Genomic DNA, 27,550 nt, shown 5'->3' with positions numbered 1-27,550 from the left:
ATATGCTTCCGGGAATTTAGGGGAATATTTTAAAGAGGCCCCATAAAAACACAACACAAAAAAGTAGCTGTGACTTCTTGTATGTTTAGAATTATACTTTGTGAAAATTTTTAATATTACTCCATAATTTGGCTATGTTTATTTTAATATGAAACAAATTATCCCTAAATCAGTTAACTACTCTCATCCCAATATTTACAATCCTGAAACACCACTGTAGTTAGTCTGGGACTTTGGGTACTCTTGCCCAGTGCTACCTGCCTCTAAGGGTATGCGTGCCTCAGTGTAAGGAGTAAACTAGGGAATAAACATTGCTACTGTGGAAAGCACAACGCTTGAAGCATATCCAATCATAAAGCATGTGAAAGTCATCACTCTATGATGCAAGATAGGCTTTTTGTACACAAAGGAAAAACCACACTTAGGTAGTGTGATATCAGCGGCTGCTCCTTATCCAAAGAAAACCTCTTCTTGCATTTAACAATAACCCTGGCTATCTATCACCTCGAAATTCTGATTCTATTAAAAGGAAATATTTGGGGGGAGAGTATTATTTGAAAACTTTAGAATACACACACATATATAATATGTATATGCATATATATACTATACATAGAGTATAATAGTGTATATATATTATTCAATTTACTGTTCAATAAATATCCTGTTATTGAACCATCCTTGCATTTCTAAAAATCTACTTGATGGATGTATATCACCCATGTGATATTATAATAGACTCTTTTTTTAACATTGCCAAATATTTTATATGAGCACATTGGGAGTTTTTGTGATAGTCAAAAATGTGGTGAGTTTTTAACTAAAATGGGAAATATTTCAAACATACAGTAACATATATAATTTCTATATGTAGCATCTGTCTTAAATGTTAACATTTTGTTACATTTGCTACCATTCTCTCTTTTTTATTATTTATTTACTTATTTACTAAATGTATTGTAGTGACATTTGTTAATAAGATTATATAGGTTTTGAGTACAAATATTTTTAATTCTTGAAGACTGTTCTGTGGTTTTATTGTACTATTTTTATCAGACTATAATGTTAAAGTTGAATTGTTTTTTGAAGTATAGAATTTGAAATACCTTTAGAATTATCTTTTTTTCCTCATGAGTTGCATAAAACTCAAATGCAAACCAAACTTGTCATATTGGCTTTTTCATTTATAGCTCTTTCCTTTCATAATCTCTTTAATGTTCATTGATTTATTCTAATTTTCAATGACATCTTGAGTTAATTTTAGAAATTTACATTTTTCTATGAAGTAATAGCTTTCTCCTAGGGTTTCGAATGTATTACCCAAATATCTTCATGTAACATTTTCTTACAATTTTTGTTGTCTTCTTATTTCTGTGTTTCTCTTATAATTTTCCAATGTTGAAGATTTGTTATTTTTGTTCTTTTGTTAAGTCAGTATCATTATTGGTCATTTTAAAAGTTTTTTTAATCCTTTCTAGGTTTTTTGTTTGTTTTCTACGTCATTAATTAATGTATGCATTTATATTAATTATCTTACCCTATTTTCTTTTCTTAAAATTTATTTAATTATTTTTCAAGTACAGTTTTCTATTTCTCCCATCCCATCCCACTCCCCCCCGTACTCCCCCCTCCCTCCCATTCCCACCCTTCTTATCCTATTTTCTTTTGGTTTACTTTACTCTTTTTCTAATTTCTGAGAATGAGTAATTAGTTCTTTATTTATATGACATTGCTTTATATGTATCCTATAGAATTCAATATTTTTTGGTATTTTCATTATTGTTGTTATTCTAGAAACTATGCAAATTTTGCTTGTATTTTTCCACTTATCCAAATTATTTAATACAGTTTTTAATTTCCAACTAGAAGGGTTTGTTGTTTTCTGTTTTTATTACTAAATAGTAAGTTAATAACACTGTGATAAGAGAACAGTATTTAATCTGCACTTTCTACTTTTGATACATCATTATAAATGGTCAGTTTCCAATAGTGTTTGATAAGCACTTGCAAAGATGTTTCAGGGTACAGAATTTAATACTACTTAGCTGAGCCTCACTGTTTCTTTATTTGTATATTTCATATCCTCATTTATTTTTATACAGTTAATGTGTCATGAACAAGAGGTAAAGAAAGTCTATACCACCCATATATTTGGCCTTTTATCTCATGTGGTCTTAGCTTTATGAATATTGATGCACATAGAATATTGGTATATTTATGAATGTTATGCACATATAGCCATACTATTCATTTATCAATTTAGTATTGTACTTTTTTATATTATAAAAGAACTACTATGTGTGGTTTTGGTATAATTTCTACCTTATCTGGTATTAGGACTAAGCCCCCTTTCCTCACTCTCTTTTTGTTTGCATTGGTCTGATACACCTTTGCCCACACTTTTATTTTCACTTACTTGGAAACACTGCGTTTTAGGTAAAAAAGGAAGATTTTGATTTATTTTGTGATCTAACCTGAAATTTTTATTTGAATATCAAAATTAAATTTATTTATACTTATTTATAGGATGGTTTAATGTCATTTTACTTTGTTTTCCCATTACTTTTTTGTTTCTTTTCCTTTATTTTTTTATGTAACTCCTTTGAGATTTAGAAAGGTTTGTATTTTTACTATAAGGGTTACCTTTCAAATTATGAATGTATACAATGTCCCTAGCCCTCTTTATCTGGACGTATCTCTTACTTCTTTCCTGCAAACAACGTTTCTTTTTCCTTTTTCTTCTTTTCCTCTTCTCCCTCACCATCTAATATCAATCAACAGAATTTTCTTTCTTAGTATTTACCTTTTTACTACTAAATTTTCTTATAGTATTTTTATTGGCTAATATTATTTAATTCTACATATGTGCTAATCAGCAAACTCAATCTAAATCCTGTCTTTTTTCCCTCTTCACCACCTATTTTTGGTGGTTGTACCATTACTTCACCGTGAGTGCATATAGCATTTTACATTCTATTCTATTTCCACATTTTCTTCTGATAAATAGAGCCAGTTTTTTCTGTCATATCCTCTTTGCTGAAGTTTATCCTCTATTAGTTTCCTCTAGAATAGTTTATGTGAACATTTCTGAGTGTTTGACTTTTTAGAACTGTTTGTTGGTAACACCATACCTAAGTTTAATTAGATAAAAATGATTTGCAGAGTTTTATTTCATCAAATTTCTTGAGGATAAGGTTTTGCATCATTAGGTGTTGAATGTTATAAAAGTCGGAAATCAACTTTTTTCTCCTTTTAAGTGACTTGATTCCCCCCCACCCCCCGCTCCCACCAAGCCCCAAAGAGCTGTTCTTTACCTGTGAGGTGTAGTGACTGTATTAGGCTACAGCTTCGTTCTGGCCATTCTGGATGTTTCCAGGCACATGCCCATTTGTTGTATGTTGAAGTTTTGTGTTTTTTTCTTTTTTAATATATATTTTATTGATTATGACACTACAGTTGTCCGATTCCCCCCCTTCACTCCCCTCCACCCTGCATACCCCTCCCCCACCATTCCCCCCCTTTCATTCATGTCCATGTGTCACAAGTTCTTTAGATTCTTATTTCCCATAGTATTCCTGCCCTCCCCACTGTCTATTTTCTACCTACCCTCTATGCTACTTATTCTCTTTACCTTCTCCCCCCTTCTCCTCCCTTCTCCTCCTCCCACTCCCCTGCTGCTAACCCTCTGTGTGATCTCCATTTCTATGGTTCCGCTCCCGATCTAGCTGTCCTCTTAGTTTGCTTTTGTTTTAGGTGTGGTTGTTAATAACTGTGAGTTTGCTGTCCTTTCACTGTTCCTATTTTTATCTTCTTTTTCTTAGATAAGTCCCTTTGGGGGGGAATAAAATTTTAAGAAAAGAAAAATATAAAAAAAACACAGAAAAAAACCAAAGGGGGGTGGGGNTTCAATCAGTTTAGCCTTCATATGTTCCTCTAATTTGTGACTAAAATCAACCAATTCTGTGAGCATCCTGATTACCAGTATTTTGAACTGTGCATCTGAAAGGTTGGCTATCTCTTGGTCGCTTAGAATTATATGCCCTGGGGCTTTGAGCTGTTCTTGAGTCACAGTGTTTGGTCTGTTTGCACCTGTTATGTATGAGGGGTGGAACCTTAGGTGTTCACCAGGGCAGGGCAACTCAGTTGCTGGGTTGTGATGCTGTATGTGGGGGCAGGGTCAGAGAGGGGAAAAAAATGGCGCCTTGCTTCATTTCGCTCTCTCTCAGATTTTGGTCCCCTCTGCAGCTTCCCACAAGCAAATTGGGCCCCTCTGGTGCTGGTTCCCGGGTGTGTGGGCCCGTGTACTCTCCAGGACCCTGTGGGTCTCTCCAATGAACTCTCTGAGCCTGGGAGCCTCTCCCAGCCCCTCGACTCCAAGAAAGTCTTTCCATTTGGTGCTTTTAGGCTCTAATTCCTGTCACTAAGGCCCTAGCCTGAGCAGACTGTCTTGCTTATTTGCTCCTTCACATAGGAATGTGTGACCAAAGTCAGCCAGCTGCCCGGTGCTCTCACTGGGTCCACCCATCACCACCGGGTCCACTCATCACCACCCCATGCCTGGGATCCACCAACCGCCTCCGCCTCCGCTCCTGGGTTGGTCTGACCAAACAATCTTTCCAGCCCGACCCGCTCCACCACTGACTCCACCCCTCTTACTGGTCTGGCCGGGTGGTTCGTTGTTGTCGGAGTTCTGTACAGTTCAATTTTCACTGTTTTGGCTGTGTTTTTGTTTCTAAAACTTAGCTGTCTTTAAATTTAGTTGTGGGAGGGGGCACAGTGTTTCCACCTACTCCTCCATCTTGACCGGAAGTTGCCCTGTCGTTGTTGTTTTTTTTTTTTTTTTACTTCAGTAAAGTTTTCATGTTGTATCCTCAAATATCTAATCTATTTTAATAGCTTTGGTTTTCTTCAAAAATTTCTCTTATGAGTATGTTGAATCTCCACTGCTATCTTCCATATCTAAAATTTTGCTGTAATATCATGTAATAAAATATGTCCTTTTTCTTCAGTTACATTTACTTGATTTTCCTCATTTCTATCTTTTCTGTTTCCTACAATGTCTAATCTCCTTGTACTCACTCCAATTTCATCTCACTTTATAATATAAAAAGTTTTTTCCCTATGACTTCTTTTCTGAGTTCTACAAGCTCACAATTCACATCCTTTCAATGTCTTGCCACCTTTTCCTTTTTCTGAGTTCTTATATTTTGTTTTATGATCTTCATTCATAGAGGTAATTTTTTCATGTGCACATTCTCATTTTTGCTGTTTTTACCTACATTTACCTTGTTGCATCTTTCAATAGATGCTCTGCCAACTGCTTGTATCTACTATTTCATAGCCCAGATATTTACAGAAGGATGCTGGGGAGAGAAGAAGAAGCCCATGCCTTCCAAATCTCAAAACCCAAAGACTCAGTTTCAGCATTAACCGTTTCCTTCTCAAATGACTCCATAATATAGCTCCAGCTCCTTCTCTGAACCAGTCCTGGTGCAGGAGAACTTCTACAGCCAGCCTGCTCGCACTCCCAACTGTCCTTCCCATGCATCTTCTCCCACTGGTATCTGATTAAGAATGAATCTTTCACTGTAAGTCAGATTTTTGCATTTTTTGAAATAGGTCCCCAGTGAGACACTTAGCTATTATCTGTGCTTCTTTCTTGTACTTTCTTCTGGGAAGCTTCTGTCCTCCTGAGATTCTATGGCACCCGTTTTATTCAAAGGCTAAAAAAAGGTTAAGTTCTTCAGGGTGTGCTCCCCACTTTAGGAAATTTGATTTTGCTGGTGCTTTCTGACATCTTCCTGTTCATTTTACTCCATATGGCATCTGCTTTCCTCAGCATATTTTGGGAGTCTGCAGATTATATCAGTCCCCTAGTTTTTCTGAAAATGGAATTTTCAGGTCTATTATATCATTCACATTGTTTCTTTTGTGCGATATCCATAAACAAAAGTGGGATTATAATATCTCATGGTTTCAAGTTTATACTTGAAATCTATACCCATTTTACAGATAAAAAATCTGAGGCCCAGAGATATTAAATAACTTGAAAAAGATCACATAGCTGACAAAGAGTAGATCTGAGCCCTGTCAGCCTAATGTCAAAGTCTGCAATGTTCGCCCCACCATGCCACCTCACAGCCACTGTCTTCTCCAGACCACCCTGCACCTCCCTTGACAAGCCTCAGCAATCAAAGCAGGGCTATTTTCCCCCACAGAAACCTCACAGTGGGGGATATTCTCTAAGTAGCCACCAGAGTAGGTACTGGAGATAAAATGCAATTATTGTTATTCTAGTTTTACGTTTTCAAATCTTAATGTGAATATGTTTAGCAAATGCTTGAGCAGATGTTGCTAGAAGAGAGAATAGAGAGGAACTCTTAAGGACTGAAGGCACAGATGAAAGGGAGTGGGGAGAAGAGGCAAAGGAAAGAAAGGCCTCCATCCAAGGGCAGACTTTTGAACATTAATTTAGGCCTGACGCTGAATATCACAAAATTGCAAATTTGCGGTTAAAGTTAGATATTTGGTACCAATAAATACAGCAAGGAAATACTTAGTTGTCTATCTTAAGTTACTTTTTTCATGAGTGGCCCTAACCACAAAATCAATTCAGTTTGTGTTGCTAAGGAAATCAGTTACCCTTTAAAAAATGTTGATTATCAACAAGGGACTTTATCCAGTGCTTTACATTTCTTAAAGAATAAAACTAATAGCAGCATTTATTAAATTCCTTCTAAGTACCAAGCACAAGTCTAAGAATTTTACTGTATTAAGCCACATAATTCTTTTAAAAACTTTACAAAGTAGGCATTATTGTAAACCCCATCAGAGTTATGAAAAATAAGTGATGGAGAATTCAAACAATTTTCCCAAGTCACCAAACTAGGAAGTGCAGAGGCAGAATGTAAACACATGCAGCCCTGTAGGGGCAGCCTCTTAGTGGGACAGCTTTTAGAAATGCACATGTGCCCTGGCTCATGTGGCTCAGTGGATTGAGTGCCAGCCTGTGAACCAAAGGGTCACTAGTTCAGTTCCCAGTCAGGGCACATGCCTGGGTCAGGGCCAGGTTTCCAGTGGGGGATGTGCGAGAGGCAACCATACATTCATGTTTCTCTCCATCTCTTTCTCACTCCCTTCCCCTCTCTTTAAAAATAAAAAAATTAAAAATCTTTAAAAAAAGAAAAAGAAATGAACATGTTATGTGACAGCAGAACTGGTTGTATCTCCATCACCCATTTGTTTCTGTGTGTAGAATAAATCATGATGTTACCAAGACAACACCTTGCTCTTTTTTTACTGTAAACACCAACTTTAATGACTTCATCCAAACCATGGTTTCAATAACCACATATGCTGACTCACAAAACCTCTCTTCTGGGCTTACATATCCAATTGCCTGTTGAATTTATCCAATAGAAATTAGATGTCCCACAAGCATTTCCAACTCAATATACATATTTTTCCCCAAATTTGTTCCTTTTACTGTATGCCTCTCTCAGTGAAGAGCCCCATGGCCACACCAGCTGCCGGAGTAATTTTTATGTAGTGTAAATTATATAATGTCACTCTCCTAACCAAAATTCTCCAATGGTTTCCCATTACACTAAAAATACAATCCTAACTCTTCATTCGGTGTGTGAACCTGACATCATCAGTTCTCTTCTTACCTCTCTGATCTCATCCCATCTCACTTTGCTCCAGCCAAACTCGTCTTTTCTACTCCTTAAAACCACTAAACTCATTTTTAATTCATGGTGTTTGCACATAGTGTTCACTCTGCTAAGGGAGCTCTAAACCTTAATTCATTCAGAACTAGGCTCAGATATTACTCTCTCAGAGAGGCCTTCCCTGACCACACTAACTAAAGTATAAAATAGTCATCCTCATTGCCCCAGTAACTCTCTAACTCTAATATCTTACGGCGTTTCATTTTTTTCTTTATAGAATTGAAAGTTTAGAGAAAAATTATGTATACATAATTTATATACATACTTGCCTATTGCTTAGCTCCCTAGTTGAAATGGAAGTCCAGAGGGTAGGACTTCATCTTGTTTCACTGTTATATTCCAACATACAGAATAATGACTAAACAAAAGAGGCTCACAGTAAATATTACTTGAATTAATGAATTGATCAATCCTATCATGTAACTCAGAAACCTAGTAATCATCTTTGGTACTTTTTCCCCACCCATTCTCCATATCTTCTCAGTTACCAAGTCCAAAATGAGCTTTAGTGGGGCTCTCTTTACTCTAAGTCAGATTATAATATTAGATTTCTCTGCCTTTAATAATATACCCTGTACAATTCATTACTCATACTACTGCTTGAGAAACCTTTCTAAAATACAGAACAAAATGAACATTTAGTTCATGACACTCCTTTCTATAACACATCGATTTCTACAACTTTTGGTTCAAAACTCAAATTTCTTTTTTTAAATTTATTTATTTATTTATTTTTGGAGAGAGGGGAAGGGAAGGAGAAAGAGTGGGAGAGAAACATCAATGTGTGGTTGTCTCTCATGTGTTCCCTACTGGGGACCTGGCCTGCAATCCAGGCATGTACCCTGACTGGGAATCGAACCAGCGATCCTTTGCTTCACAGGCCCATGCTAAATCCACTGAGCTACGCCAGCCAGGGCAAAAAAACCTCAAATTTCTTGTTTTAGCCCTCAGACCCTTAAGGATCTAGACCCTGCCTTTGTTTCTAGTCTCACAGCCTAATAAGATTTCCTCTTTTTAATTTATGCTAAATGTCAAACATTATAAAAATCCCAATATCAGAACAGGAAGACTCGGAATGCAGAAAAAAAGAATTACACTGTAAGCAAGAGAGTCCGTGCTAGTAATAAAAAAGAACCATTAAATAAGAATGAAGTACCCTGGCTCTTTCAGCCTGTGGATGTCCTGTTTCAAAAATCAAAAATCTTTTTACCATTTTCTATCCTCTCACTCCCTAATTAAGAGATTATGACTTCATTCTAAAATAATTTTTGAAATAATTTTTGCATGGAACCATGTGGGTCCATGACAGTTTTTGACACTGAGCAGATTAACTCATTTAAAAAGATCCTTCTAACCGTAAGTGGTATGGTGGCCTTTTTGCAAAACTCTCAAGAAATGTGAGTGGATCATTGGGGCCCCCATCTTGATTCCCTTTTTCAAATGCTTCTTTTTCACCCTTTCCACAATAGCGTCCACCCCCACATGTTACATATGTAGCAGAAAATTTAAACTTGCCCAAAGAACAGTCCTGTCTTGGTCCTCAGCTCCTGGGAAGTAATCTAAAAGCCCTTGAATGTCTTGCCTGACAAAAATATATTTGTTTATTTGGAGGCCTTGGCTCATACCAAATAGTCTAACAAAGTGATTTATGGTGAGGGCTTTGGGCTATGTGGAATCAGTTCAACCTCCAGAGGGTCAGCTGCATGAGCAGTCACCCACATCCATGTGATGGAGTCTCAGTAAGGACTCTAGACAAGATTACTCAGGCAAGCTTCACTGGTTGGCGGTATTCCATACCCACTGTCACATTTTATTGATGGGAAAGTTGGCACTGACCATGACTCCCTTGGAAGAGGACAACCGGAAGCTTCACATGTGGGATTTGCCTAGTCCCTACCCCATGTGTTTCTCTCTTGGACTGATTTTAACCTTTTTCCTCTTCTGTAATAAACCATGACTGTGTGTAAAACAGATTTCACTGAGGTCCAGAGGCCTTCTAGAGCATTTTTGAGCCTGAAGGTGGTCTTGGGAACCCTCAAACTTGCAGTTAGTTTCAGAAATAAGCATGGTCTTGCAGATTGCCTTTTAATTTACACTAGCCTTTACATATTTTTCCCTTTAATGATGTATCTTCTTGCTCCATGCCATTCTCCACTCTTGACTTTTTTTTACTTTCCTTGAATTTTTTACCATATCAAAGCTTATCTGTGTTTTTTATTAATTCTATACTTTCAGAGACCCATTAAGTATATCCCTTCGTGCCAACTTTACCCATAAGTCAATTTTTTTGAAAAAGTACTCAATTCAAGTGTTACCTCCTCTTGAAACCTTCAGTGTGATTTTTGTTTATTGACATTTTGTTATATACTAAGGACAAGTAGTTCCTTTCAGAGTGCTAATAAGATCAGTCTTCTAAGCTTGCAATGCTGATGCTGAAATATTGGCATAGATCTTGCAAACTTGCTTGTCTTTCATTTGAAACGTGTATAGTTGGTAGCATTGATAACATTACCACTAGTTATAACTCAATAAAGTGCAAAGAGGAAAGTGGAGAAAAAGGTAAATGGGGAGAGGAAGGAAGTGAATGAGGAAGAAAAACAGAAAAAGAGGGAAGGGAAAAGGAGAAATCAAGTCTCAGCAGGTAATAAGACTGCTAATCTCACCCAAGTAATTGACTCTAAATCCAGTGGCTATATAATTGACTCTGGTGGAGTATAGAATATGCCTAAAGAAATAGATACAGGAGAACAAATGTTTACACTTGTTTTACAAGTACAAAAAACTGAAGAACCATTTTACCTGTTAATACTAATAATATTCTATCACAAATTGGAGGAACAAGGGAAGCACTAAGTTTACTCCTCAAAAATAAGATTTTTTACATTTCTTACTAATTTATAGCTTAAAAGACCTTTTAAAATTACCCAATTTTAAATAAAGAATATAAAACAATAATACATAATGAACTATAATAAATACAGTGTTAACTCAGTATTAAAGAATTAAATTAATATAGTATAGCACTTAATTTTAATGAATTCTCACTATCTAAAATTTTTATATGTTTTAGTAAAGCTCCAGAGCTGTATTCTTTCTGTTTGTAGAAATGAAAAAATGACTGTTTAAAATAAAATTATATAAGTTGCAAACAAGAAACATTGTAGAGACTTCAATATACTTTTCCTTTCCTTTCACACTTACTCAAATTGACTAAATTACGTGGATAATTGCCCAATATCCACTTTCTATTGTTCTATGGAGTCTAACCCCAACAGCTGGTCAATGCCAGAGTCAAGATTCAAATATAGGCTTCCTGGTTGCTAGCTCACTGACTTAAGGAAGTAAAGGAAATTGTTTAAAAGCAACTATTTTAATTTATTTTTTCAGTATTAAGAGTTTATGGGGGAGAAGAGGATCTGGAGTATTTTTTTCTTCTAAAATTTGTCTGTTAACCATGTAGCAGGCATGCACTTAGCACTTTACATGTATTCTTTCATTTGATTCACACAACAATCATATGTAGTAAGAATAACCATTATCTTCACTTTAGAGTTGCCGACAGTGAGGCTCAGAGTATTTTAGGCCCTTGCTCAAGAAAACATAGCTAGTAAGCATCGGGACCTGGACATGCATCCAGACTTCTGGCTGCAAACCATCTGTGCTTTAGCACAGCTGTCACACTGGGTATGTAAAAAGTGGCAATTCAGTAAATGAGTGGATCAAAAAACTGTGGTTCATTTACACACCGGAACTCTATGCAGCAGAAAGAAAGAAGGAGCTCCTACCCTTCAGGGCAGCATGGATGGAACTGGAGAGCATTATGCTAAGTGAAATAAGCCAGGAGGTGAAAAACAAATACCAAATGATCTCACCTCTAAGTGGAACCTAATCAACAAAACAAAAGAGTGAGAAAAACAGAACCAGAGACATGGAAATAAAGAACTGTTGGTGACCAGAGGGGAGTGGGGAAGAGGATAATGGGGTAAAGAAGGGGAAGGGTCAAGTCAAAGAACATGCATAAAGGACCCATGGACAAAGCCAAAGGGGAAAGAGGGGAAGAAATGAATGTAGGAGGTTGGGGATAGGTAGCACAGGGGAGAGTAATGGGGGGAAATGGGGACAACTGTAATTGAACAACAATGAAAAAGTGGCAATTGCAACTTTAAATTATTCTTAATATAAATAACATCTATTCTGGTTAAAGAGATAAAAGTAAACTTATTTATAAAATGAGAAATGTGGCTTTAACCTGTGTGTAAACTGTTTAATTAAGCATTTATAAAGGGTTTGGGGAGAAAATACTTGGAGTTACTGCAGCTGAAATGAGCTGCTTTCCCCTTAATAATAAACACACTTTGGATTAATTTTCACAGAAAATACTCTTCTCAAAAATGAGCATTCTACACATAAATATTTCTACACATAGATTACTTCTATACATCAGGATTTCTACACATGTGGTTTTCATATCTTGGAATCACGAACCCGAGAAAGCTGTGCAGGTTGAGAGTGAACTACATGGCTCATGTGGGGTAAGTGACCCTGCAGAGGGGTTGCAGCCACGCCGGTCCCATGGGCAGTCAGCCCACCAACAGAGACAGGGTGCTAAGGAAAGTAGATTGCATTTGATAAGAACAGGGATTTATATCTGTCAAATGCTCAGGAAACAGCCTTAATAATTCATTTTTTTCTTTAAGTAAAATCATTTATTCATTAAGTTACACCCAAACTCAGTAATAAAACAAATACAAAATGTATATTTATTAATAGTATAATTTAAATGATTTTGTTAGCTGCATTAAAACTTAAAGGAATGAACTGAAAACATGGCAAATAACAGATGTTTATCTCTTCTCAGTCTTAAATTTCATTAAAATGAGAACAAGGAAATGTGATTTAAAACTACATGGGCAAAGTAAATGGATAGAAGAGACAATAGCAGGTAAGAGAAATAAATACAATTTTAAAAGATGGAAAGCAAATGAAGGAGTCAGCATGCTGGCGGATACTGAACACTAAGGACTTGCAGGGGCAGGAGCTAAGGTCAGGCAGGCCAACTCACATTGCAGAATTCTGAAAAGGCTCAAGAACTAAGTGAAGGCACCAAGTCACTGAATTCAGGAGAGAGGCATGAGGCTTCCAATAATGGAGGGAGAAAGAGTTAAAAATCTATACAAGCAACTTCGAGAACATAAGACTCAAGTTCACTTGTGCAGAAACACTGAATCAATTGTAGCAGAATCTAGCAGAGAAGCACCATAATGCAAATAAGGAGATTCAGTTAAATTCTACCTACTAAATGGTGAAACAGCCCTCTTTGAAACCCACAAGGATCTCTTTATATCACTTCAACAACAGCGGCAAACAGAATTATATTCTCTAAAATATTGGAGAAGGAATAAGTGAAGTGAGAAAGCTCAAAAATTTAAACACATCAGAAATAAAACAAATGTTTGTAATAGAGACTCATGAAAACTTAACATAAAATAGAATAAAAACAAAGATGAAAAAATAAGAGCTGAAAAAATAAGAGCTGAAAAAAGGAGTTCAATCCACAAAATCCAATATCTGACCAACAGAATTTGCAGAAAGAGCAAATAAATACGAGGTTTGTCCGGAAAAAGTCCAGCCATTGTTAATACAATGACAATGGTTTGCACAACACTGATGTAACTTCGCAGCCAAGGAGAGTGGCCTGGAATGTGCATGTGTGAACAATGAAGACATCACTGTATTAGTCAGTGGGGGAGGTATATGCTGTTGAGTGAGCATGTGTACTGTGGGGCCATCGTATTCAAAATGACTGAGCGAGTAGAGCAACGAATCTGCATCGAAGTTTGCATTAAGCTTGCATTCCTCCATGGAAACTATTCAGATGATTAGAAGGCTTTTAGGGATGATGAAATGAGTGCAGTGAAAATAAAAGTGTGGCACAAACACTTCAAAGATGGTCGAGAATTTGTTGAAAGTGATCCATGTTCTGGAAGGCCTGCAACAAGCAGAACACCTGAGAATGTTGAACATGTACAGGCTGCAATCAGCAAAGACTGGTGACCATCAGTGTGAGAACCAGAAGCTGATCTGGAGATTCCAAAAACTACTGTCTGAGATTTTGATGCAGGATCTTGGCATAAAATGTGTATTGCAAAATTCATTCACAGCTTCTTCTACAGAAGCCAGAACAGAAGGAACATCGTTACACAGTTGCTAATGGCTTGATTCAAACCACTACAAAAGAACCAGATTTCCTTAAGGAGATCATAACTGGAGATGAATCATGGGTCTATAACTATGATCTGGAAATGAAGGCCCAGTCATCCCAATGGAAGGTGCCTGGTTCTCCACAACCAAACAAGGTGCAGCAAAGTCACAGCAAGGTTATCTGTGGTTTTTATTTTTTTTATTGGGAAGGTGTTATCTGGGAAGTAAATCCCTCCAGGACAAATAATTAAAAAGAAGTACTACCTCAGTGTCCTTCATTGGGTGAGAGATGCAATATGACAAAAGTGGCCAGTTATGGGTGACAGGTGATCAGCAACTTCATCATGACAATGCACCTGCTCATGCATCATGTTTCATGCAGAGTGTTTTGGCAAAACACCAAATCACCCAGGTGATTCAGCCCCACTACAGCCCAGCTTTGGCAGCCTGTGACTTCTGGCTTTTCCCAAAGACAGGTCTTCCCTTTGAAAAGGAAAAGATTTCAGACTATCAATGAGATTCAGGAAAATATGGAAAAATCCTTCCAACAAAGGATTTTACAGAGTGTTTTGAACAGTGGGAGAGATGCCGGAAAAACTATGTGAGGGCCCCAGGTGCCTGCTTTGAAGGGGACTGAGGTACACTGTCCTATGTACACTGTTTCTTGTATCTTATATCTTTGTCAATAAATGTCTCTATTTTTCATAGTAAGTGGCTGGATACTTTCTGTACAGACCTCATATGTCAGAGAAAAAGAGCTAACAAGGGTCAAAAGAAGAAAATAGAAAGGTCACATGCAAAGAATCAAGAATTAGTATAATCGAGAATTAGTATAATATAAGACTTTTTAACTGCAAACCAGAAGGCAATAGATAAAAGCTTTCAACATTCTGAGAGAAAACTATGTATAGCCTAAAATGAATTATATACCCACCCAAACTACCCACAAGCACATGAGTGAAATAAGCATATTCTCAGAAATGCAATGTTACAAAATGTACCATCTAAATACAATTTTGTATGATGCTACTGGAAGTTATGTTTCACGCAAATAAGAAAGCAGATCATGAAAAAGAAGAATCTGAGTCCCAAGACACTGCATCTAACAGATGAGAGAAATCAGCTCTATAGGAAATGCAGAGAATCACCAGTCCATGGTGGAACAGGAGAATTTGAGCTTCTAGAAGGAGTATCTCAAAGAAAAATGAAATAGTTAGAACATATGGTACATTTTTAAAAAATATTTTTCATAGAAATTTTGTAATTCTTTTTGGAGTATCTGAGAGGTATCAGTGATAGTGACACAGAACACAGAGCAAGCAAACAAATGGAGGCACTCTGATTGTACAGGAAAGAAAATATAAATGTATGTGGCTCAATGGTAAAAAAATAATACATACATGATCATGACAAGGTAAACTATAAATATTAATTTCACTCAAAACTTTGATAAAGATAAATTGAAAGGACAGAAAGAAGAGGGGGAAGAGGGGGCATATGATAGTATAAAAATGTCAAAACCTCACAATCAAAAATAGGAAGTCAAAATAATATATAAGCACATTATTAAGAAGTATGGTAGTTAAAACAAAGGAAGGTGCTGAAAGAGAGTTTGGGCAGAGGACTGACTGCAGGACTGGGTGAGGATGGGGAGACCATTTGCTGTTTTGGGTGTTGCAGAAAAACTTGACTTTGAAACTACACACTTGTATTACCTTGTTACTTATTTAAGTTTTGAAAAGTCTCAAAAGTATAAATATATTTATTTCTGTGAAGTATAATTTGGGATAATCTCTAGATCAAATAGATATATTTATCAGTATTAAATTAAGGTTGCAATTGATATTTGTAATATTTATAAAATCACAACTTCTCTGCAAAGATATTTTAATCTCCTGATTAAATGTAACATTATTATACAATGTCAAATTAACAAAAAATCTATTTTAGGAAAAAAGTACTTCCAAGTTTCTGATAGCTTACTACTATTTTCATTTCTTGTGTGTGTGTGCTTAAAAGTATCCAATTTTCTACAGTCAAATAAGTTTTTAAACGTTCTTTATTTTTCTTAAGAACTCACAATAAGCCCTGGCTGGTGTAGCTCAGTGGATTGAGCATGGGCCTGCGAACCAGATGATTGCAGTTCGATTCCCAGTCAGGGCACATGCCTGGGTTGCAGGCAGGTTCCCTGCTGGCCAACTCCCAGCAGGGGACGCACGAAAGGCAACCATACATTGATGTTTCTCTCCCTCTCCTTCCCCTCTAAAGATAAATAAATAAATAAAATCTTTTAAAAAATGAATAAATAAAAAAAAAGAAATTCTAACCATGGCTTTAGCTTAAAAAAAAAAAAAAGAACTCACAATAAAATGTCATGGTTATAAAAAACTAAAAATTTTGATGCTCACCCTGAAATAAAAAAGCACATTTTTGTATTCTATAAATAAAATCTTAGGGTTGGAAGATATTACTTCTTTGATTTACTCCTTTCATTGGTTCTGACTTTTTATGTAAAAAATTGATTCACAAATATTCAGTTCAGTTTTCTTTATGTCTTGCTTTGCCTGGGTTTTTAATATTTTGATGATGACGCATTTTGTAAATTATTTAACTCACAGAGCCAGCTGATGGCAACTGTGAAGCAAGGGGAGGCATCGTGGAAAGAATTTTGCTGCAGCTGTCCGAGGTGGGCAGACACAGACCCCCGTCTTAGCTGTGCAGCCTGGGCAGGCCCCGTCTCTGCGCCCCAGGCTCCTTGTCTGCAGAGTCTGCCTTGCAGTTTCCTTACAAGCATTACAGTAATACATGGAAAGCACCAGCAAGGAATAAGACACAAAATACATACATTCTCCTTCTCTTTCCTATCTTCTCTGTGGTCTAAGAGGACTCATTTTTTAAAAGCTCGTTGACTTTACAGTATAAATGCCTGATTTCAAATCTTGGTTCTTCCATTTAGTCGCCTGTTACCCTCTGGATAAGTTACCTTTACTCTTCTTAATCTTGGGGTCAGCAGTTCTATCATGGGCATAATTATAAAAGCCCTATAATAAGGTACTGGTGCAGAAAAATGTGCCAGTGGCCGGTACATAATAAGTTTTCAGAAACCATAATAGTAATAACTGAGAAATTAGGAGATACAGTTTCTCTCCTATTATGATTACTTAAAGCAAAATAAAGTTCTAGAAATGACTTGCTCAAGATTAATATTGCATGAAGTTACATGTGAGCTAATTTAACCTTTGTCCCAAAAAAGAAAATTATAAAATGCCTTCCAAGACTATTTTAATCCATTTATATGCTACCTGACAAACTATCTATGTCGACTCTTCTATTTGGCTAGTTAATGGAGCACTATTCCTTCCTTTGTGCCTTCTCTTTACCTACATATATTTCATTCGTTTGACTTTATTTACTTGAATTTTCCTTACCATTATTTGGTGATGGACCAAATTAAAAAGTGGCTCACTGCATTGAAAAGTTGGTTCTGTCGAATGGATAACTTGGCAGCGTGCGGATAAAAGGCAGAAGGAAAAACCGGAAAAACCGGGGCCATGGTGACACTGTCTGTAGATCCGGCAGTTTCAGAGTCTTTCTCTTTGACTTTAGCGTTCTGTTTTTACCTTTGGCAAAGGTATTTGTTTTTCTACTTTGAGGTCAGAGATGTCATCTTACTCATATTTTAATTACTGGTAATTGGAATTTTATGTGGCAAATGGAAGACACTTTTAAAATGTTGTTTAATAAATGAATAAATTAGGTACACATAGATCCCTGAAGCTCATCGCCACACTACCAGAGCAACCAGATAGCAGGCAAAAACAAAACAAAACACTGATCTATTTTCCAAACTTCTCCATTTGGATTACATAAAGGCCCAAGCCCAATGGTATGCAAATTTTATTTTGTTTCTTAATGATGTAAATCTAAATGGAACATTTAGTTATGCTGGTGTTGTTTCAAGAAGTGCAAAGGTAATTCAGTCACAGTTTGCCACCCCCAAGAACTCCCACTTAAAATGAAATCACAAGCAAAGCCTTTTTACTGTACAAAACTTCCCTTTTATAGAGAGTTTTCTTAAAAATGTAAGCAATTTCACAGATGGAAGATCTGACTAATTTCTTAAAGGTCATATTTCCCTCCAAAATTGGTTTCTTCGCCCTTGCATTCTCATTGTGCTGGGTAGAATTTTTTGTTACTTGATGTTGAATTTGAGGTTATGATGACTTTAAAGCCATGTTCTTTTGCTGCCTGGCAGCAAAATTTTTATGTAAGCAAATAAGCATCAAGGTGACATTCTTACCTCGTTCTTGTGCATGAACAGCAGCCCCCGCCACACATAGCACAACAAAATGAAGAAGCAGCTTCCTGAAAAAAGAGAAGTAATTGGGAAAAACTTAGCTGGACATTTGCAACCTATAAATCATATAAAATTCAAAATATGCTCTAGTACCAGATTAACAATTAAGCTATTATTTTATATTCATATTAGTTAAGAGCAAGGGCTCAGAATTCAAGTTCCAGCTTTGCCACTTACTATGTGACTACAGCATATTTTTTATTGTTCTGTGGCCCAGTTTCTGCTTCTGTTAAAACTACCTCATACGGTTTTTTGAAGACTAACTGAAAAACTCCATGTGAAGCACACAAACCGGGACCTGGCATATAGGAAGCACCTAGTAAATGTGAACTAGTACAAGTAACATTATTATTATTATGTATTATTTTATATTATGTCAAATTACCATACATGCAATTTATACAAACTAATATAAGTTTATGCAAAATAGTACTACTTGTAGTCACTTAACCATAGTGATTATAAATTGATGAAACTGGTTATTTGTTTAAATGAATATTTATATGTAAAAGCCATTTGAATACCATATTCAAATCACTTGTACTAGACTCATAGTTCTTTGCTTCTGCAAATAGTAATGGCCTCTAGAAATCAACATGAACACTTTGATAAGTAGTAATTTTGAGCAAAATTCCCAAATCTCTACATCTCAAAATCTTCATTTATTTACATCAATAGCCAAGTAAAAATATGTTGTGACTTTTTTTTCAGTATAACCAATTAACCAAACTTTTGAAAGATTTTGTTGAATAGTCTTCATAATTGGTTATACATAACTCCAAGTGAAAATCATAGATATACTTTAAAAAAAAATAATGAGCATGATGAAAAGAATATTTTATTATATTATTCTTGCTAATGTAGACCCTGATTTTGTTTTGTATTCTCACCCAGGTGACAGTTCTGTAAAATACAGTTCTGTAAGGACTGATTAGAGTCTTCTGAAAATCATTTTTTTGTTTCTTATAATTGGTACATTGTCTATTACCAATAATGTTTTTACCTTTATGAACTAGTACAAAGTACATCTTAATCTAAGAAAGATGATCTTTCACAAAGTGAGCCAACTATATAAAATCATACTACTCTCCTTGACATAAAGAATATAAGATTTGTGTTAAAATGGTACTAACCATTTTTTAGAAAGTGAAAAATGCACATTCTGTGGTCATGGTACAGAGCACAGCTAGAGCACAGCTTTTACACAACAGGGTTTTGACTTTCAGCTGGTCTGGGCAAATAGCTGAGCCACGTGTTTTAATGAGGCCTCTAGAAAGATTTCCAGTCGAGGTGTCTTCATCCACTTAGAACAATGCTTCTCACATGTTAGTTTGGCAAAGAACCAGCTGAGGTGCTCATGAAAAACGCAGATTCTGGGCCTTGCCACAATTTGAAGTGGGTCCTCAGAATGTGTACGATTTTATGTAGGTGATTCTAATATAGATTGTGGGTATGAAACTCTAAGGAAAGCAACTTAGAACTTTTGGTATTTATAGTTATACTGTACTTAAAATATATTTAAGTAAATACTACTTTGCTTAAATTATCTAATTTTATGACAAGGACACAAATAACATTATTTGATCTTGTTTTTTAAAATCCTTTCTTTTGCTCAATATTGGTGGTTTTCAAACTTTAGTGTGTGAGGGAATCCCCCGGAGGGCTCAAGACTGCCAGACTCTGAGAGCTGGTGACTCACTAGGTCTGGGGTGTGGCTCAAGAATTTGCATTTATAATGAGCTCCCAGGCAGTGGCGATGCCCCCCCGACCTGGGGGTCACACTCTGAGGACCACTCTTCTGGGATAGATGACACTGACAAAGTGATGATTTGGATCTGTTTTTTTTTAATTTATTTAATTATTGTTCAAGTACAGTTTTCTGTCTTTTGTTCCTATCCCAGCCCACCCCCACTGCTCTCCACCTCTCTCCCATTTCCACCCCCCTTAGTTGCACAGTAGAATCACCTGGGGAGCTTTAAAACTAATACTTTGAGTCCAGCCCAACCTACCCACATCCTGGGAGATTCGGATTGTAATTGTCTGTGGTACCAGGAATTTTAAACACTAACCAGGTGATTCCAATGTGCAAACAAAATTGAGGACCACTGTATAAAATTAAAATGATTTCTCTAGGTTCTCCAGGATGGATCCCAATGTAATCTAGAGTTTGGGTAAAAGGAGACTCTTTTCCTTTCAAATTTATATTTTCAACAAATAACTGGCATGATGTATATCAGTGAGACTATAAATAGTTCAGGATTATAGTCGCTGAAGGAGAACATGTCAGAATTATGCTGTTTTAGCAGAAAATGAAATGGGAAAGGAAGCCCATCGCACCTGCCCAAGGTGATTTGGCTGACTCAGATTTTAGTAACCACCCAACGGGCACTTTTCCACTCAGAACAAAGCTAGCTAATGAAGAGTACAACAGCCGTAGTTCTCAGTTTGCAGTTCTGCCAACCCACAGACTTCTCTAATGACCTCAGGGGAGAAAACTGGAAAAGACAGTTCTTCCTAGACATGTTGACAAGTCTGTTCCTGGAGTGAGGCAGGAAAACCTGAACACGGCTACGTGGTCCTTTAACCAGGTGATTTTAGCAGATCATGACAAGTCAGTTGAGCCATACCTTATGCAAGTGTACCTCTGTACTAAAGCTAATGACTCATGAAGAGGTAGAAATCAATGACTGAAAAAGAGATTTTATTCCTCTTTTTCTATTTATGCTGAAAACTAATAGCCAAGTAAGAAAGAACAGAAAAAGCCCTCATCAGTCAGCTTCCACCTCCTTGGATTAGCAACATGGATCCCCTACACCGGACACCCCCAGAGTTCCAGCCATTCCACTTTAAGTCTCCACCTGTCAGGATGGCAGGTATCATCAAACCCTAATTTAAACAACACCTGCTCCAAGAAAGTCTCCATTACCCCTAAAGAGGGCTCACTGTTTACTGTGCTCTTTTTAAAATATATATTTTATTGAGTATGTTATTACATTAGTAACATTTTCTCCCATTTATAACCCTCTGCCCTGCACACCCCCATCCCCCCTGCAATCCCTCCCCTTTCATTCATGTCCCTGGGTCATACACATAAGTTCTTTGGCTTCTACATTTCCTATACTATTCTTAACCTCCCCCTGTCTATTTTCTACCTACCATTCATGCTACTTATTCTCTGTACCTTTTCCCCCTCTCTCCCCTCCCACTCCCCCACTGATAACGCTCCATGTGATCTCCATTTCTGTGGTTCTGTTCCTGTTCTAGTTGTTTGCTTAGTTTGTTTTTGTCTTTACTGTACTCTTGATGCTTTAATTGTAACTCTATTATAGCCTGTATGTGCTGTACCTTTTATGATTAATTAATAAGTAAATATCTGAGCAAGCAACATGTCTTCACCTTTTAGCCATTTTATGTAATACTGACACTTAGTAAATATTTTTAAATAAGAAAGGAATACCATTTTCATCACCCAATGAGTGAAGAATTCCATTTTTTCCTATAGACTTAATTTTTTAACCCTCGGGAAAAGTAAAGTTAAATATGCATATGACCCGTGGTGTTGATATCTGAGGATAGCTGACCGAATGTCAAATACTCTGTGTGTCTGGTCTGCTAGCCATATTTTCAGTTTGAGATAGAGCCACAGTCAAGACATAACCAGACGTGTGAGGCCTAAAAGGGGATCAGGCAGGAAATAGATACCCAAAGGCCATACTCGGAATATTTAAGGAACTAATATCTATCCCAGGCATCTTCCCTAGATAGTTCTTGGAGCTATTAAACTTTATCTGAAGAGTCTGAGTTACTTTAGGGGAATCCCAAGTATCATTCTGTTTAGGGCGCCCATGAGACCTTCTGGTATTATGATGCGTACCTTCGGGCTGCTGATGCACATTCCTACATAGATTCAATTTATAATAATAAAAAGGACTTTTGAAATCTTATGAATAGGAAACTTTTATTTTACAAGTTGGTTATTTTCATTTAAACCAATTGGAAAGGGTGAACTAATCTGAAAAACACACGCATGTGACATACATCAATAATTTCAACAATTTCCATCACACTACGTTTACAAGCCAAAAACTTCTCTAAGTCATGACAGCTTTACAGATTTGGTTCTTTACTAGCTGCTAAGATCCAGAAATAGTAAAATTTCTGTCCTCTTTCCCAAAATAACTGAAAAACAGTTCTCAACCCAGCAGTTGGGGATCAAGTTGAGTGATGCAGGGACATAAAGTGTTACTAACCTACATACAATAAATTTCTTGGACCATCAATTCAACTCAAGAGGTGTTTGTATAAACAATCCAGGGCGAAGCATACTAGCACTTTTGGTTAAATTCCAAGCATGCAGGCAATTCATGAGTACAAGAAAAATAAATGCTTAAGGACTTCAAGTGATCAGCATGCCCAGCAGGGGTGTCCAACTTGTGGCCCATGGGCTGCATGCAGCCCAGGATGGCTGTGAATATGACCCAACACAAGATCGTAAATTTACTTAAAACATCTTGAGATATTTTGTGTGTATGTGTCTGTGTGTGATTATGTGTCACGATGTATTTAATGTGTGGCCCAAGACAACTCTTCTTCCAGTGTGGCATAGAGATACCAAAAGGTTGGATACCCCTGGCTAGAATCTGGTCAGTAGCAAGAAAAAAAAAACCCTGTATCTAAATTAGTCTGTCTTCATAATACCCTAGAGATTGTTAAACTGATTGCTACCTAGCCTAGCAAAATTCCTGGCATATGCTACTGTTAAACAGAGATTTTAAATAAGTGACTAAGTCTGTCAGGAACTCCATCAGGTGGGCTGGATTTCAACAGACATGTAGATGCTGGATGCTTCGCTAGCATCTTCTACCTGCACACTGAGCCTAAGATCAAGGAGTCAGGTCATTCTAACCTCTGTTTATTTATCTGACAAAGTAACCTGATTCAGAAGCCTTTAGAGATCCTCTCTGATTCTCTCCAGATCCTGGTCCCTACAACGTGTGCTACAACCAACTTCATTTCTTTCCGGCCCTCAGACACACGGTGCTGTCCAGCTCTGAGCCATTTACTGCTCTGTGCTTGGAAAGTTGTATGCCTTCTCCACCTAGGTCTCAGTCTAAATTTCATTTCCTTTGGTCAGCCTTTCCCCCCCACTATTACCCCTCTGTATCCTACCCTCCTATCCAGCACCGGTAAGTGTCCTCATGTATATACCCTTATTTCATTTTGTTAAACTTGGTTGCTTCATTTTCTGTTTCCTATACTGAAATGGGCACATTGGGAGGGCAGAAGTTGTGTTTCCGACTTGTTCAGCCACTGTATCTCCTCTGCTTAGAACCACACTGGGCACATAATTGGAGCTGAACATTTGTTGAATAAATGAATGAGCGAATGAATGACAGAAAGTTATTAGCCTTTTATACCAATGAAAAGGAAATGGTCTTCACACTCAGAATTACACATTCTAAAATAAGTCATGGGAAAGCATGGCAAGGAAACCAGCACAACTTTTCTAACTCCCGTAATACAATGTATTTATTTTCTGCAAATTCACAGATTACCGAGTAGAACCTCGAAACAACATCCAAAATCATTTTCCATAAATTACAATTCCTCTCCCTGAGACCTCAGTTTATTTTAAACATTTACTTAAACATAAACACAACCAAGCAAATTTTTAAAATAGAATCTCATGCCAGCTAAGAAATAGATCTGCATATCCAAAACCGCCCCCTCTGTTTTGGTTATAGAAATCTTTTAAGTATCATGATAGCCGGCCAGGGAGACTTTCCAATAATATATTAAGTCAATGTATCTAACACTGACTTTTGGTTTTAATTTTCTTTTATTAATTCCACAATGCACATTAAGTAATCCATATGAAAGCATCTCCGTGAAATAAAATGTTTTAGAGATCCAATCTTAAACTGTCATTGTCTTGGGGTGACTAATGAAAATTGAGGTTTTAAAAAACTGCCCCTGCTTTTTCAAAACGTCACCACAAAAGGATGGTGGAAAGTGAAAACCTCAGGGATTTCATTAGGGACTCTCAGGTTTAATTCAGTGACCTGACATCATCACCCACTAAGCAAGCAGCTGCTTCTCCCAAGTCTCCACCATGTAGTGTTGGTTGGTATCATTTTTTGTCTTTTTTTTTCAAAACGAAGAACTCTGAATTCTTTATGGATACTGGATATTTTCAATGAACCATTCTCTAAGCTCAATCGGTAATACTTTCTCTTCACTTGCATGTGTGTGGCTGGAGCTGTGAGGGGCTGCAATCTGGTGTAACTTTGAATCACCCTTAACTCTGCACAGCCCACCCCCACTGGCAATTGTAGTGGAACGAAATGGGTCTGGAAGAAGCTGCAAGCCCCACCCCCCTCCCCGGCACAGAGGCTCTCTGGAGGGCAGGGAAATCGGCGCCCAGGATCTGCTACCCACCCCAACATCTCTCCGCAAGGGTTCTTTTCCCAGTACACGTAGTCTAACTTTTCCTCAGAAGTTCCTCGGTGTAATCCATTCTGTTTGGTTTCTCTGCTCCCTCCCCCCAATCATCTGGACCCAATTTACAAACCCCAAACTGCCCAAGAATTTATGCAGGACCTTTTCTGGGAGCGTCTGGAAGGGAAGTGTAAACCAGACAAGACAGAGGCCAGGAGCAGAAGACCGGCTTTCATCCGCAAGGTTGAGCACAACCACCAAGGGGAGTGTTCGCCAGCGACTAGGCCTTGCTCAGAGGTCAGGGAAAGCCCTCAGGGAGGGGGTGCTGGCAGGGAGGGCAAGAAGGGCCCAGGGATGGACAGAAAATCTTCGAGGTGGAGGGTCTCACCCAGCCGCTCCTGGCGGTTGTGGAGCTGTAGGAGCCTGATCCTCATCCCTCATCCCACGTCCGCTTCAGCAGGAAGATGGGGTCAATCCCGCAGGATCCGTTGCGCCCCACCCCCACCCCGCCTCGATTTCCCAACAGTTTCAGGCAGAGGGGCTTTTATCGGGACAAGAGTGGGGACACATGCCTTGGAACCCCGTGCGCCCCGCATGCGCTTCTCTGCGGAAGGCGGCCAGAGGAGCCTGACCTCTTCTCAGACCCGGGTCTCCCTGGAGCATGGCACCCCGCCGCGCGCACGGGGTGTCGGAGGTTCCCCTTCACTGATTCATCTGGCAGCGGGCGCATGGGGAGGAGGTGCACACTCATCTGTCTGAAAGCCCGGCTGCCGGGGTTTCCAGGGGTCAGAGGACAGCGCGCGAGCTCCGGCCAGGCTCGGCTGCACGCGGCTGGGAAGCACATGTTCATACAAACACTGCCACAAGGCGGTCTTTCTCCGCAGCCCGCCCCCGCCTGCCCTCGGTTGCCACAGTCCGTTCCGCCCCCTGCCCTCCGTCCACCTACTCTCTCGAGGGGCATCTTCCAGGCAGAGAACCATCACAGCCGCTTTCGTCCCTTTCGCCCCCGGGGCCAGAAACAAACTTGCATAACCCACTGACCTCTTCCAGGGGGACCAGGGCAGCCAGCCAAGACCATGCATGCACCCTTCTCCCCATCAACGCTCTTTTCCCGGTGAGGGGGAGGGAGTAGGTTCAGTGCCGAAAGAGGGGGTGGCGTACCAGACTGGGCCCCCGCGAACGCTCCCGGAGAGTAGTCCCGCCCCTCGCAGGCAGACCCTTCCCAGGAGAAGAGCCAGCGCTCCCGGCGCAGCCCCGGCCCCAGAGGGGCAGAGCGTCTGTTGGCCTCTTAAGGACAAGAGGCGATTGCCTCTGAGCCCCGTGGGTCTAGCAGCGCCGATGCCCGACGTTCTGCGGGCACCCTGTTTTGCCGCCCCCAACCCTACGCCCTGCCTGTGCCTCGCCATCCAGCTCGAGCGCACAGAGCCCAGGATGCGGCTAAAGCCCCGGCAATCCCCGGGCTGGACGCCCAGAGGAGCTCCGCGGGGAAGAAGGACCTCAGTCCGGGCCCGGAGGGAGGAGAAGGGAAGGCGGGAGAGAGGGCGGCGGGAGCTGGGGACGCGCGCCAGCGCACTTATCCTCGCGAGCCGCAAGATCTTTTTAGCATAAACTGTCGCAGAGACCCGCTGGCAGGAAACTTCCTTTCAAACAGGGTACTTTACAAATTGAGGAGACAAGAGGAGGGTGCCATGGCTGCTCGCGGCTCCTCCAACTTCAAAAGGTGCCAAGAAGCGGGAGCACAAACTCCAACCCTCTCGGTGGATCCCGGAGGTGGGGAGAGATGCTGATCCACACCCCTGCCCCAGGGGTGGGCTACTCACGTTTTCGCTGTGTGGGAGACCTTTCCACGCCTTGTCCTGTGGGCTCCTAAATGCATTTGTATGCATTTGTCCTTGCAGCGAAGTGCCAACGGAAAACAGAAGCCAACTCCGTTCTGCGAGGGGTGCAGGTACTGTCCATGAAAAAGGAAAACAAAATCACGTGAAAACGATGCTCCCAAACCGCAAAAACAACAACAAAAGGAGGAGGAGATGGGGAGGGAGAGAAATAGCACCCGAAGGGTAGACAGCCAGACTTTCTAGCTTCCTGGCTGGGAAACGGACTGGCCCGGGGGAGCGCTCCCCTGGGAGGGCGGGCGACCGAGGAGACCTCACTGGCGGGCGGCGGGGCGCCGGCAGCAGCGGGAGCTGGGCTGCGGGTGCAGCCCTCGGGTTCACTTGCGGTTCAAAGGCGACTCTGTGACTCCAGTGGAGTCCTCTGCTTTGGGCCTGGGAGGAGAAAGGGATGGGGGTGGGGAAGGAGATGAAGGGGGGCGGGGAAGTCCTTGGAAACAACCCACGCCTGAACATTTGTCAGACAAGCACACACACCCACTTCAAAAATCTAGTTGGTGCACGCGGGCCGGTGGAGGAGCTGCAGGCTCTCAACGGCGACTGCCGCCGGCTGCTTCCCCTGAAGAAGAGGAGCCAAGTAAATCCGGCCGGTGTTAAATTTCACTGCTCACTGACTTGCGATGACATCACCAAACATAGTGCACACACAAACACACCCTGCTCCCCACAACCTCCCCCTACCCCGTGCCCACTGCCCGCGCGGAGATCCGCAAATCCCCGAGCCCGCAGCCTCCGGGGCGCACGCAGCCCGTCGCTACGGCTCCGATGCTCTCGCTTCCCACGCTGTTCTTCCTCCAGGTTTTTGGGAAACTTGCCGGTGACTGGTCTTCCTCCGTCCAGGTGTCCACGTACCATCAACTGGAGACGTTTCGACAGACTCCCCAATTTGATGTCAAATCAGCAGCCCCTAATTTGATGTTTTCCTCTTGCCT

General features: G+C 39.4%; 1 protein-coding gene across 1 annotated transcript in view; it reads right to left on the bottom strand.

Moving 5' to 3' along the window:
* COL24A1 (collagen type XXIV alpha 1 chain) overlaps window positions 1-26,650 on the bottom strand; it is a 337,900-nt gene extending 311,250 nt beyond the window's left edge. The window contains exons 1-2 of the mRNA XM_037060934.1: window positions 26,547-26,650; window positions 18,232-18,296 (exon numbers count right to left, since the gene is read on the bottom strand). Coding sequence (XP_036916829.1) covers window positions 18,232-18,296; window positions 26,547-26,602 — 121 coding nt within the window. The 5' untranslated portion in view covers window positions 26,603-26,650. The remainder of the gene's footprint in view (window positions 1-18,231; window positions 18,297-26,546) is intronic.
* Between the last annotated feature and the right edge of the window lie 900 nt (window positions 26,651-27,550).

Source organism: Sturnira hondurensis, unplaced genomic scaffold (assembly GCF_014824575.4).
Source record: "Sturnira hondurensis isolate 20B ecotype Veracruz unplaced genomic scaffold, ASM1482457v3 Scaffold0013063, whole genome shotgun sequence".
NCBI classification, from domain to species: domain Eukaryota; kingdom Metazoa; phylum Chordata; class Mammalia; order Chiroptera; family Phyllostomidae; genus Sturnira; species Sturnira hondurensis.
This window is presented reverse-complemented; position numbering and strand designations above follow the sequence as displayed.